This window comes from Sinocyclocheilus rhinocerous, unplaced genomic scaffold (assembly GCF_001515625.1).
Source record: "Sinocyclocheilus rhinocerous isolate Xijiao unplaced genomic scaffold, SAMN03320098_v1.1 scaffold369, whole genome shotgun sequence".
Taxonomy (NCBI): Eukaryota; Metazoa; Chordata; class Actinopteri; order Cypriniformes; family Cyprinidae; genus Sinocyclocheilus; species Sinocyclocheilus rhinocerous.
The window spans coordinates 35,010-49,373 of record NW_015666557.1 but is presented as its reverse complement, the minus strand read 5'-3'; the positions used below and the strand labels follow the sequence as shown (position 1 = coordinate 49,373).

At 36.7% G+C, this 14,364-nt stretch overlaps 1 protein-coding gene across 1 annotated transcript in view; it reads right to left on the bottom strand.

Annotated features, from left to right (window-relative positions):
• Nucleotides 1-2,647: 2,647 nt before the first annotated feature.
• The window catches only part of LOC107732721 (WD repeat-containing protein 26-like), a 21,356-nt gene continuing 9,639 nt past the window's right edge, over nt 2,648-14,364 (bottom strand). Inside the window, exons 4-13 of the mRNA XM_016544137.1 lie at nt 13,606-13,782; nt 11,719-11,875; nt 10,496-10,634; nt 8,905-9,045; nt 8,714-8,833; nt 7,486-7,631; nt 7,307-7,385; nt 6,248-6,377; nt 5,968-6,162; nt 2,648-3,332 (exon numbers count right to left, since the gene is read on the bottom strand). Of these exons, the coding sequence (XP_016399623.1) occupies nt 3,310-3,332; nt 5,968-6,162; nt 6,248-6,377; nt 7,307-7,385; nt 7,486-7,631; nt 8,714-8,833; nt 8,905-9,045; nt 10,496-10,634; nt 11,719-11,875; nt 13,606-13,782 (1,307 nt within the window). The 3' untranslated portion in view covers nt 2,648-3,309. The remainder of the gene's footprint in view (nt 3,333-5,967; nt 6,163-6,247; nt 6,378-7,306; nt 7,386-7,485; nt 7,632-8,713; nt 8,834-8,904; nt 9,046-10,495; nt 10,635-11,718; nt 11,876-13,605; nt 13,783-14,364) is intronic.

The following is a 14,364-nucleotide window of genomic DNA, read 5'->3' as shown; positions in this document are numbered from 1 at the left end:
GGTGAGAAATAGTTAACATTTGTAAGGGAGGATATATGGCAAGAAATACACACACATATGTATATATATCTATATATATATTTATATATCTAAAGATTCTTCATATATCTGTATATGAAGAGCACATAATTACAGAATAAATCATAGTAGGCGAGTGATGACACTCTGAATACCTAAATCATTACGGGTACACCTGCGTGTACTAATGCGTCATATGGTGCGAAAGTATAAGAAATTCACCAATAGAAAAAAGCATTTAAGAGGCCACTTGCCAAGACATCCGTTACACGATAATACAAGGGAAAAAGCAATAAAGCAAAACAAATAAATCAACCCAAAATAAAAGCCAATAAAACTAAGAAAAGCTGATGAGTAATAATTTACATGTCAGAGAAGCGTTTAAAAAAAACAAACATAAAAAGTCAAGATGTGATAATACGCGAAAACAAGACCAAAGAGGAGAAACAGTATGATGGAAACTGAACTCCGAAACATCTGGGAGTCCGTTCTGACGTACTTGCCGTGACAAAATCACTCGCCTCGCACCGAGAGCGTGAACATTCACTGTAAAAATGACCTCAAGCCCAGCACAAACACCTAACGAAGGCAAAGTACGCATGCTGAAGGCCTGTATTTACATGTGGAACGTGACGTCGGCTCATTCGTGTGTCATTAGCATGCTGTGAATCTTAGCAAGCATAGCTTAGCTTGTCTTCACCCTGTTCATAAATCTTACATTTCAAGAATAAAGAATAATCATCCATCACTTCCCGCTCTCAGAATAAAGTACCATAAGCAATGAAAACAGGTTGGTGACGTAGAGGGTTCTGCTCCCTGCCAGTGGAAATGTGAGCCAGTTCTGAACGAGTGCCAGTCTTGGCCGATCACTGGTTCCAGCTCTGGCACCAGCCCCAGTGGAAAAGCGGTAATAGTTTTTGGGTGAGTTGTGGTTCCTCCCCAATACTAGCCCATGCAACCTATTACGGCCCTTAACCTTGAGTACCCTAGGGCTGGGCTCACAGGACAGGTTTCCATATTGAATGGAATATTGAATTTTGTTCCCCAAACGGTCAGCTAAACTGATGCAATGAGAGTGAACCATATCAGTAAGGGAACGTCTTGATTACTAACGTAACCTCGGTTCCCTGAGATAACGGGAACGAACATTGCGTAGCTGGCTGTCCTACTGTGCTTGCACCTGAGTCAATGCTTGCCACTCCTCAGTCAAAAGATTCGGATAAAATGGCATTCAGCGTTTTGGGTCTGTAATTAAGAAATGATCCAAAATCTTTAAAGTCATAAACATTTCAGTTCATCTAACAGGTTCTTATTTGATGTCTTCACGACTGATTCCAAATTATGAAAGAAATTCCATCAGCATTCCTTTCGGATCAACCATTCATCTTACAAAAGTGACGACTTACTCTGCATAGTTTAAAACCCTGAATGCTTTATTTAAAGTATGTATACATAACACCTCTCCTACAGAACATTACATAATAGTACAATCACTTAGAATAATAACACACTGAAAAGCAAAATAGATCCTCAGAACCTGACTGCAATAAACTTAGTCGTAGCCCAGAACTCCACCAGAACACTACTGTTACCGTCACCCGTCTGTTATACCGCCTCAGAGCACAAGAAAGTCAAACTAAGACTGAAATGTAACACAAATATTCAGAAGGAAAGGAAAATTCAGTTGCATAAACAGAATGTACAACACCACGATTCGGTAAGATCTCACATATGTGTGAGGGTGTTTCTGCATGCACCTGTTTTGTCTTTTCGCTTGTGCGCGCCACTCCTCGCTAACGGAACAGGTTCGGCTGGTCAGGGAGCAAATAACCTGTACAAGGAGTTTACCTGATGCAGGTGAGAAATAGTTAACATTTGTAAGGGAGGATATATGGCAAGAAATACACACACATATGTATATATATCTATATATATATTTATATATCTAAAGATTCTTCATATATCTGTATATGAAGAGCACATAATTACAGAATAAATCATAGTAGGCGAGTGATGACACTCTGAATACCTAAATCATTACGGGTACACCTGTGTGTACTAACGCGTACGAAAGTATAAGAAATTCACCAATAGAAAAAAAGCATTTACGAGGCCACTTGCAAAGACATCCGTTATATGATAATACAAGGGGGAAAAAAAGCAATAAAGCGAAACAAATAAATCAACCCAAAATAAAAGCCAATAAAACTAAGAAAAGCTGATGAGTAATAATTTACATGTCAGAGAAGCGTTTAAAAAAAACAAACATAAAAAGTCAAGATGTGATAATACGCGAAAACAAGACCAAAGAGGAGAAACAGTATGATGGAAACTGAACTCCGAAACATCTGGGAGTCCGTTCTGACGTACTTGCCGTGACAAAATCACTCGCCTCACACCGAGAGCATGAACATTCACTGTAAAAATGACCTCAAGCCCAGCACAAACACCTAACGAAGGCAAAGTACGCACGCTGAAGGCCTGTATTTACATGTGGAACGTGTCGTCGGCTCATTCGTGTGTCATTAGCATGCTGTGAATCTTAGCAAGCATAGCTTAGCTTGTCTTCACCCTGCTCATAAATCTTACATTTCAAGAATAAAGAAGAATCATAAGCAATGAAAAGTAGTGGGGTCATGATTGGACTTTTTGAATCGAAACGTATATCTATCTGTTAAAAAATGCCTGTAAATTCAGTCATTTAAAATAGCTGTGAGGGAAACGAAAACAATATCTTATATCTCTGCTGGTGAAGACACTTACTTTCAAGCATACGAGGTGGCTAAAAGAAGTTCATGCTGAAAAATAAAGATATGATTTGTTCTCTCTCCGACACGTGCGAGAGTCTGCACATTTTTTTTATCCCCTCGCTGAGTGAATATTGTACAGAACACAAAGCAAGCCTGAGGAGGCCTTGATTCATTCACAATAATAAATTAAAGTCGTAATAAATAATGATCTGAGTGATGTTTGTCCGTGTGTGGGGGTGGGTGTGGCTTCAGGAGGCAGTCGTCCACTCAGGATGCAGTGTAGGGGAGGGGGAGGAGCTTGAGCCGAGGAGGGGCGTGTCCTCGGCGAGGCGTGTAGCGTGTGCGCTTGCTGTCGCCACACGGATGTGAAGTCAGATGGTGAAGGGCAGCCGCCGGCTTCATGTGTCCCCAGCGTTGCGGGTGGGGATGTGAAACCGCCAGGAAAAAACATCCATCTGCCGTTTACTTCATTTCTCATTCTTCATTCACAAAGAGTCTCACTGTATATTTTCCAAAGTGGACATCTGCTCCAGAGTCAACATCAACTGTCCATGCTATAGCATTCTACAAGAGGAGAAGAGGAGCAGAGATGGAGACCAAAACCACAGCAACATTACTAACAAAAGCTGTTTAAAAATTACGTTCAGCTCAGTTTAAATCCTGAATCTGAATGAAATGATAAAGCTATAGTTAGGAGTTGTTAAGATTGCATATATGAATATATATAATATACACAACTGAGAGTCCAGATTTGACACCTATTTTGTGTCAAGAGAGCGGGTTTTTTTTTAAATTAGCATATTACCTAGCTGCTCCAGTTCAAAGGGTTAAAACACAAAAATAAAGTATTTTTTGATTCCATATTGATTTTAGTTTTATCTAGTAGTTACAAAAACTTCTAAAGGAGTTTTTAAAGGGGTCATGAACTGAGAAATCAAAAATCCCTTCATCTTTTGACAGTCACTGTACTATAAAAACATCCTGTAAGTTTCAGAACTCAGAACTTTCTCGTTAGTCTAAAAACAGCTTGTATTGAAGCCAATCTGACAAAACGAGAAGTTGTGGAATGTGCCACTTTATGATGTAATAGTGTGGCTAAACTCCGCCTCCACAGAAGAAGATCAACGCCTGCTTCTACAGCAGTGCCTGTTTAGCTCCGCCCACTGATCTGTTCTAAATTATGATGTTTTTTGATGTAAAAATCTTGACAACATTATAAGTGGACCCCAGAGAACAGTATAAAATAATAAACAAAGGCAGTTCATGACACCTTTAAAGATCTCAAGAAATGTTTTGACGACAAGTCATTTTCGTTCCTGTATCATTTCCTACTGAAACAGGAAGTTTAATCAGGTTTTTATGTTATAGTTTCTAGTTTGTCAAAGCCAACAAATCCATGATTTGCTACTTGCTAATTCCCATTCATTTTTTTTTCCACAGACATTTTTAAGTCTTCATTAAAGCATTATAAGCCATAAAATAAGCCAATCAGCTATGAAGTAAATCACATTACAAACTTTGGTTTGTTACAAAAAAGTCTTTGATTATTGGTGTACTTAACTTTACAGAGGGAAAGAACTACAATACCATTAAGCATTGTGAATGACAAATAAAGAAGTTGATTTTATAAATAAACAAAACATTTTACATTTACAGCAAAATATGCATATCTTATAAATATTAAGCAGTTTGAGAATGCAGAGAGATCTCTGCTCTGTGGGCATGGGCAGCTGCTAAAGAGTCTTTTTAGTGTGATTTTCTTGTTGTAATTCTCTGATTAGTGAAGTTTTTGTGCAGAATCATGGGTAATGTAGTTTTATCAGGTATTCCACTGTTGAGCACGAATGTGGTTGAAATAAGTTGACATGAAAATATGAAATAATGCGAACAAATGGCTTCAAAGAGCATCAAAAACATATACCATCGACTAACAACTTGGTAGCTCAGTGGTCTGTCTTTCTTGGTTAAAGCAGCACTATGTAACTTTTGGCGCTCTAGCGGTTAATAAACAGAACTGCACACATCCCGCGGAAGAACATTCCAACCGGAGCTACTTCTCTAAGTTTATGTCTATGGCGATTCACGCAGGTATGTGTTACTCCGCGGCGGTGACGACCCGACCAGGCTACAATAGTCCAAATATAAGTACTTATTATAAGTGTACCGTAGTGTACGGTAGTGATTCGGAATAAGACAAAAACGCGGTTTGGAAGATGAATTCATGATGTACTTGCTCATTATATACATCTTGCAAATTTTGAACACAGAAAAAGTTACATAGTGCTGCTTTAAAAAAAAGTTATTGTTAAAAATCTGGGGAAAATGAATGGGATTTTTTTTTTTGCAGAAGATCAAGACTGTAAATTTAGAATGTATATATATCTGATAAAGTTGATGAATACACTAGCATATAGATGTTAGCCTCAAGCTAATTTTAATTTCATTGCATTTCAGTTTGTAATGAAAACAGACAATTTTCACTGGTACTGGTGTAAACTATTACAATTTCAGTATCATGACAATCCTACTTAATATTTATTAACTGCCACATTCTTAATTATACATTTAAATGAAAATGTTTACATTTTTTTAAATGCCTATACAGTTTAAAGTTTAATTTGTTTAGTTTTTGTTGTTTTTATTTCAGTTAAACTAAAAAAATGGGAAAAAATGGTTGCTGAAATAAAATACGTTTTTTTATTTTTAAATAAAATGTTACTTCAGGTAACACTGTATTTCAAGTAATGGTTTTAGTTTTAGTTAAGTATAATAACCCCGCTGGGTAGTTGACGTTGCTTATCGATTTATTTATTTATTTATTTTTTAAAGATTTTAAGTTTACTTTTTTTGTTTTTTGAATGTTTTATTTGAATGTGTAAGGGAAAGTTTGAATCATTAATTAATATTTCATTCCATTTAGGTGTTTCAGCACATTTTTCATTTAGTTTTTTTTTGCCTTCGCTAGTTCATTTTAAATTACCCGGTGGTGAATTTTTCAAAGTAGTACAAATATAAATCTCTTACTCATTTGAGCTATATAGCTCATGTATAATAATTAGAAAATAATTGACAAAATGCTGTTTAACTTTGTTTTATAGTTTACCAGCAGAATATTTTTAGATGGAGTTTAGCAATTTCATGTCAACTACCCGCTTACATCAAACTAGCAGCATTTTGACTGAGATGAGGGGGTTCATACCGGTGAGCCCCACGGTCTCCTGGGAGTCCAGAAAGGGTGCGGGACCCCAGACCCTCACGGTGCCGTCATCCGAGGCGCTGGCCATGAGGCCCGGCAGCGTGGGGTTCCAGCTCACGCAGTTGACCGTGCGCGTGTGACCCGTCAGCTCAGCTATGGGCAGCTCGCTGCGCTTGTGCCAGATGTAAATTTTGTGGTCTAGAGAGAACAGGCAGATCACAAACCCCATCAGCTCTCTGCTGGATGCGATCAGTCCATTATACTGAGACGCAGACATTCTCACCTTCACTGCCACTGGCGATAAAGTCTTCGTTGTAGCCGCCAAAACAGGAGTGGATGGTGTAGAAGCCCTGAGTCACGCCCTGGTACTTCCTGACTAACACCCGGTCCTGCAGGTCCCACAGATGAACTCCCTGCAGACAGGAACATACAGCGCTAAAACAAAATCACACCCTGACATATTACTTTAACTGTGTGAGTAATAAGTCAAACATGGTAATTTGGTAACAGTTTACAAAAAGGTCCCATTAGTTAGTGTTAAAGCATTAACAATGAACAATTTGTTATGGCCCGTTCCGCCAAGTACTATGACTATAACGATAACAATAAAGATAGTTTTAAAAATCGTTCCAATTGAAAAAGAATAGCAATGACAACGACACAGCGGAATAATATTGGAATCGCTTTCACAACAATATTTTTCCAGCTGATAAATGATAAAAACACTGACAGCCAATCAGAATCCACCGTGCTTTAAAGAGCGTGAGAATTTAAAGCGGCAGAAAAAAACAGAACGATATTGTGCACTGGTATCGTTATAGTTATCTTTAGAGTTATTGTTCTTGGTGTGAATGGGCCTTTGCACTAGTTACTAGTTAATAAAAAAAACAACAGTTTATTGTTTAGTTCAATTAAACTTTATTAATTAATTAGCTACATGTACTTACTATGGGGTTGAGATTAGGGTTTGGTTTAGTGTTAGTTGCATGTAATTATGCATAATTTACTGGTATTACTATAGTGCCTACATGTGTAACGGACATCGTAAAATAGTGTTATTGTTAGTTCACATTAGCTCAGGTCCAATAATTAATATTAACAAATACAACTGATGTCAGAACTCTCAGAAAATTCAAAGTTTACAAGATTCTAATTTGAGTTCTAAGAGGATGTCAGCACTTTTTACGAGTCGAAATTGTAATTACGGCGATTCTAACATGGCCTGCACACACACAACTTCTTGGAATCACACCCTAATCTCAGATTGTTCATAACTAATTAATAAGTCTGGCATCAGTACAAAAAAAAAAAACAGCCCATCCAGCCGTGTTTTCATACTCACCTGAGTTGCGACATTTAACAGAGCTAATCTTCCGTTCTTTGACACGGTAAAGGACATTATCGGATGGTCCTCTTGAACTCTGTGAGAGACGACAACCAAACTCAAACCAACACATCCACATAACCCCTACACACAGAAGCTATAACAGCATCGATCAGTGACAAATGCAGTCGACATACATGTTCCTGTCGGTCAGATCTTCAAAGTTATATCCACGGATGCGCTGGTGTGTATCAGAGGCCAGCACTGTCCTGCCGTCATTCAGACACCACAGACACTGAACACGAACACCCTCCCAGGAGTCCAGCAGGTTTCCGTCCAGATCCTGACCGATAACATTAACACACCCTCATTCACCATCACTTATCAATGTGTGCCTTAAACGGTCACTAGACACATAAAACAGAAACTATTCAAAATACTGTCTGTGAACAGGCCTGGATTATATTTCACTCCAAAAATATATACACTTACTGTTCAAAAGGTTCGGGTCAGTAAAATCTTTTTTTTTTTTTTTTCTTCAGCAAGGATGCATTAAACTGATCAAAAGTGACAGTAAAGACATTTAGAATGTTACAAAGATTTCTATTTAAAATAAATGCTGTTCTTTTGAACTTTTAAGAATCCTGAAAATAAACTGCATCACGGTTTCCACAAAAATATGAAGCAGCACAACTGTTTTCAACATTGATAATAATAAATCAGCATATTAGAATGATTTCTGAAGATCATGTGACATTGAAGACTGGAGTAATGATGCTGAAAATTCAGATTTGATCACAGAAATAAATTAAATTTTTACTATATATTCACATAGAAAACGTATATTAAATGATTAATAATATCACAATATTACTGTTCTTTCTGTATTTTGATTCATTAAATGCAGGCTTGCTGAGCATAAAAAACAATTTCAAAATCTTACAAACCCCAAACTTTTGAACAGCATAGTGTATTTTTTGTAAATTTTTATTTATATGTATATATACGTCTATTTAATTATATTTCATTTTTAATGAATTTTGACATTATTTTCATGATAATTAAGCACACTTCCACACAAATTCTCATTAATGTGCAAAAAAAAATTTTTCACAGTTTTTTTTTTATTTCAAAAAGTGTAAGTATACATCATGGTTGTATTGGTTTTATTGAATTGAATGTAAACAGTTTTTTATAATAATACTAATAAAAAACAGTGTGTTTGATTAATAATTAGGAAGACATTGTGCATTAAAAACTAAATACAGTTACTACCAAAGCCCAATACTCTACCTAATGCAAAATCAATTAACATTCAATATGATTTCTAACTTTTGATGTCAGGCTGAAATATGCCCTGGACATTTGCTAACGAGATTCACCCAATTATATCTGAGAACACTGTAACTGTACAGCGGCACTTACACACTGGTAGAACTGGCCTCTCTGACCTCCGGTAACGAAACGCTTGCCGTCTGGATTCCAGGCCACGCTGGTCAAGCTGTCCTCATGGGACTGGCTCATTTTGGTTCTCAGTTCCCCTGTCTGGAGGAGCAGAGCGGCGGATTAAACCGAGACGAGCCGGTGGAAGGAATCTGAGCGGGCGAGACCCTCACCTGCACGTTCCACAGCCAGAGCTCGGAGCAGTCGTCCGGGCCGCACGCTATCAGATACGTGTCATCGGGGCTCCAGGCCAGATAGGAAACCCCATAGGCATGACCCTCCAACGTCTTCAGCTGCTTGAGCTGGTGAGAGTCCTGTCAAAACATCTGACCATCAGACTCTTGGCTCGTGAGCGCAATGCTGCGCTATTTCCAGTGCTGGGTAGTAACTGATTACATGTAATCTGGATTACGTAATCAGATTCCAAAAATTAATTACTTGTAATTAGATTATATTACATTTTAAAATACTCGTAATCAGACTACAGATTACATGCTTATATTATTCACACAACAGCAATATATTATTCATAATTGATTGAGTCTCACAAATTCTTGTTGTTCATCTTTTAAATGTTCACCTAATATATCTACTTGAAGTCTCCTTGAGATTTTAAGGTATTTTAATAGTTAAGTAACACATTGTGATTGGCCGAATACCTCAAGCGTGTGACGAAAATGTTACGCCTCTTACCATATTGTGATGCCGTGTCCCGGAACGACGAGACAACTCTTAACTTTTATAAAGAATATCTCTTTGGATTTGAGACTTTAGTCTTTGCAACTTTACAGATCTTCTTTATGCACCAAGAGCTTGTAACACTCCAAAGAGAAAGGAAAAATTGAAATCACATCATATGACCCCTTTAAAGGTCACATGACATGGAGGTAAACCAATAAAATATTTCATCATTTTTAGTAAGTGTTTTATTTTGATTTGATTATTTATTTTTTTTAATGGATTTATTTTAGTTTTACAATTTTATGATTTCATTAATTATTAGCTTTTCATTAAACTCCCGGAACTCCTTCAGTTCCTTCACGAACCCCAGTTTGGGGAAACCTTGAAGTAATGTAATGTTTAATCCACTTCACGTAGTTAACAAATGGAATACATTTTTTTTCCCTTTGTATTTTTATATCAAAATAACCGATTTACATCAATGTGATAAACGAGTTTGACTCAAAAGTAATCAAATTATATTACCTTATATGTGACCCTGGACCACAAAACCAGTCATAAGGGTCAATTTTTCGAAATTGAGAATTATACATCATCTGAAAGCTGAATAAATAATAATTGTTAGGATAGGACAATATTTGGCTGAGATACAACTATTTGAAAATCTGGAATCTGAGGGAGCAAAAAAATCTAAATATTGAGAAAATCACCTTTGAATTTTTCCAAATGAAGTTCTTAGCCATGCATATTACTAATCAAAAATTAAGTTTTAATATATTTACAGTAGGAAATGTACAAAATATCTTCATGGGACATGATCTTTACTTAATATCCTAATGATTTTTGGCATAAAAGAAAAATCAATAATGTTGACCCATACAATGTATTTTTGGCTATTGCTACAAATATACCCCAGCGACTTAAGACTGCTTTTGTGCTCCAGGGTCACATATGTTTAATGTAATGGACTGCGTTACGGACGACAATTTTTGTCATGTCATTTGGAATCAGTAATGGACTACAATTTGTAAGTAATCTACCCAGCACTGGTTATTAGATGGTTATGAGGGAAAGGTCACTCACAGGGTCAACCTGCCAAATAATGACTGTTGTGTCTTTGGATCCCGAGGCCAGTTTGGTGCCGTCGTTGGAGAACTTACAGAACCAGACTTCATTGCAGTGCTCGGTCAAGATCTGCTGGGTGTAGCAGGGGAACTGCTTCCTGGAGATGACAGTCAATGCATTTCAGAGAGCCCAACTTGTTCTTAAACTTGTATTCATTAAAGAGCCTACATCAGACTATACTGACAAATACAATGACACGATCTCATATATATGAAAAAAACAGGCACTGCAGGTGCACTGACCACTGCTCTGCTCCAACACAAAGTGAGCCGAATCGTTTCAGTACCAGTGAAATTTCACACTAATTCTAGTATCAAAAGAAAAACATATATGCTGTTGCTAGGTTCATTAAAATAATAGCATGTTGCCTTCTCAAAGAAGTAAACATGAGAAGGCTACGTGTATTCAATTAAACAGTAATATAGACAAATTCAGAGCAGTGAGTGATTTTGAATCACTCGCAAAGAAAATAAAAAAAAAAAGCTAAATATGACTACTCTGAAGAATTTGAGAGCTTTTAGCTCTGAACAATTTTGGGAAAAACTTTGGGCATACTCTTTACAAGAACCAGCTTAAACCTTTTTCGGGAACTATAAAGTGTATTTAAAGAGTTAAAAAAAAATCTCTTTCCATTCGAGGCCACAATGTTTTTGATGCATTCAATATGACTTAAATAATTATGATTTGTACTTTGAAAAAATGTATTTAATAAAAAATAATTATATAAAAGAATTACTTTATAGTATTTTAACTGTAAAATTACAACACCAATATTGATGCATATTGATTTCTTAGTTTTTCAAAAGGTAAGCAATCAAGCTTTATTTGCTCTTAAAGCTTATTACTAGCATATTGGCTGTTTATCTGTACTTATAATGCACATATTAATGCTTTATTCTCCATGATCATATTCTAGATGCCTTAACCCGACCTAATACCTAAACTTAACTTCTACAACTACCTTACTTACTATCAATAAGAAGCAAATTAGGAGTTTATTGAAGTGAAAACTCTTAGTTCGTAGTGAATATGTGTTCCCTAATCTGAAGTGTTATCAAATATTAAAAAGCTACTAGTAGACAGCGAAGCAACTCACTAGAGTTTGGAACAGAGCTCGTGTCTGATCTTGTTCAAATCGTTTGCATAAACACTGACAATATATGTAAATCTGACGACTGTACCTGCTGCACACGTGGTCTATGAGCAGAGACACGTTGTCCAGTCCGCTGTCCAGTTTGGTGTTGTGATAGAGACAGCGATCTCTCTGCAGCTCCACGGCCTGACGCAAGAGCTCCTGCAGACGACGGGGCGGCAGCATCACAGACGGAGGCAGGTACGCTGTGTGAGAGACACAGAGATGGAGCAGAGAGGGTTAGACTCAGTTTCATCTGAATTCAGCCAACACAGGACATCAAGTGAAAGTCACATCTACGCTGGTCCTTCACGCTCTTTAGGTTAGCACCCGAATTCAATTCATCTCCTGAATTGGCTGAACTGAAATAGAACTGACCCGAACCCTAGCTGAAAAAAAGAATTACATGAAACTGTACAAATGAAAAAAAAAAAGAGGGGATGAAGAGAGGAAGAAGTGAACAGAATTAATGAAAAAATGAATAATATTGTTTAAGCAAATAATAAAAAATAATCCTCAGATAGAGCATTATGTCTGCGCAGTACATATTCATGTCCCAATCATTTGTCAACTTTAGTTTTTTTTGAGCAAATAAGTTTTGTTTTGTCAAGAACTAGATCTTCTAGCAGAAGGATGCAGCTTAATGAATTTGCTAAATAAATAAAAAAAAATTGTGTGTCTATCAGCTTGTTACTATAATCAATACAGCACATACCTTATCATTTAAATGTAATTCATAAATATTATTAAAATATAGAAATCATCTTAGTTTTCTTGTCACAATCAAATGAACATCAGAGTGAATTTTGAATCATTTACATCAAATTAAATAATTAAATAAGCCATTGTTGACATTTTCGTCATGGTGTTACACTAAAAACATACAATTTATTAAGGTACAATACTTTTTTAATTGTTTCAAATTTGTCTTATTTTCATTATTAATTGAAATGTTTTAAACAAAACATTGTAATTTTACCCCTCATGTTGTGTTCCAGTCATTTTGACCCAGAGATTTGATATTTTTTCAATGTTACTGGACTAAAGCGGAAAAAGCGGACAATGTTACTGGACTAAAAACTAATGACTTTGCTCACACAGGATATAAAACCTTCCCAAAGCCATTTTTGTACTTTTTTTTCCCACCTCGTTACATTTGTGGTGTCCCCACTCAAAAATCAGCCTACAAACAATTGCTTAGGAATTTCTCATTATGCTATTGTATTACCAAATATTGGATTCAGTCTATTTATCAACTTGTTTTCTTTTAATTAGCACAGGTTTTGTATTTCATTTTGGAACGGACTGATTGTAGGCCTCATTGAGCTGAGCTCATGCACCTCAGTCTTTGAGTGAACATTGCCAAAATGATCCACAAACCATGCTTTTTCACTCAAAACCTGAGGTGCATGAGCTCCGATCAGGCCTATGATCAATCAGTTCCAAAAAGAAACACAAATACCTAAAACCTAATTAGTTAAATAATTTTCAGCACAGCACAAGGGTTAAATGTTTTCCCGTCCCCAATATCACATCAATCCTGTTAGTCTTTTATAATATCCCTTTAACTAACAACAGTTCCCGAATGACATCATCCTCCAGGAAGTGACATCAGTAGCACAAACATCAGTAAGGTTTAACAATGGATTTGATCAATTCTGAGATGTCTTGTGGTATCAGTTGATAAAACATTTAACCCTGTTTGCTCTAATTACAAAAATATTTCAGTCCTGTTAGGAATCATGTTAATGTTCTTTCCATTGTGTAATAATCATGTTATAATTATATAATTAAGACACATATAAAATAATACAGTGAAGTGTCTAAGCTTGACCAGAGAATATTTCTGAAAGTCCGTTTGAACCATTTATTAATATTTCCCTTAAATTAAAACACAAGCATATTTATTTATGCGTATGTGTTTCTGTGAACTCACTCTGCAGCTTGTCGAGGAGTTTGGATCGTGCGGCCGTCCCTTTCCCTTCCCATTCAGCTTTAGCACGCAGGTCATCAGTATGACTGCACATCAGGTACCTACAGCAGAAGCACAGACAGACAGCAGGATGAGCAACAGGCCATCGACTGCTACACGCTGATAAAATAAGGCTGGAGCCTCAGAGCTATTCGACTTTAATTGAGGCCAGAAATCACTTGTTGTATCCCTCATCTGTGAATCACTTTGGATAAAAGTGGAAATTAAAGTGAACAGATGGCAAAAATAAAACAATAAAATACAAAAATAAATAAAAAGTACACGTGGGACACAGGAAGTTTAAATTCTGAATCTGGATTAATATTCTGCAAATCATATTAAAGGTGCTGTATGTAGGATTGACACCGAGTGGTTGAACTAGGTATTGCAGTCCAAATTCAACTCCTCCTCAGACTTCACGCACACGCAGGTTGCCAGATTGACGACACCAACACTTTCGTTTGCCAGCTTCCATGACTGAAATGAAATACGCTGTGTTTCCCGCCAACTGGCAACCCGGGGTGCCGAAATACAATTGGGTAAACTGGCAGTGGGCGGGTTTCACAAACCAAAACAGAGACCGACATTCCGGCCCGGAACGCACATTTTCAAAGGAGAATAACTGACTGTAGCATTGTTTTTCAGATAAACAAATATGTTAACTTAGCATGTTTCTTAAACATCTGCAAACATATTATGATATTTTTATGCTTTAGTAGAGTC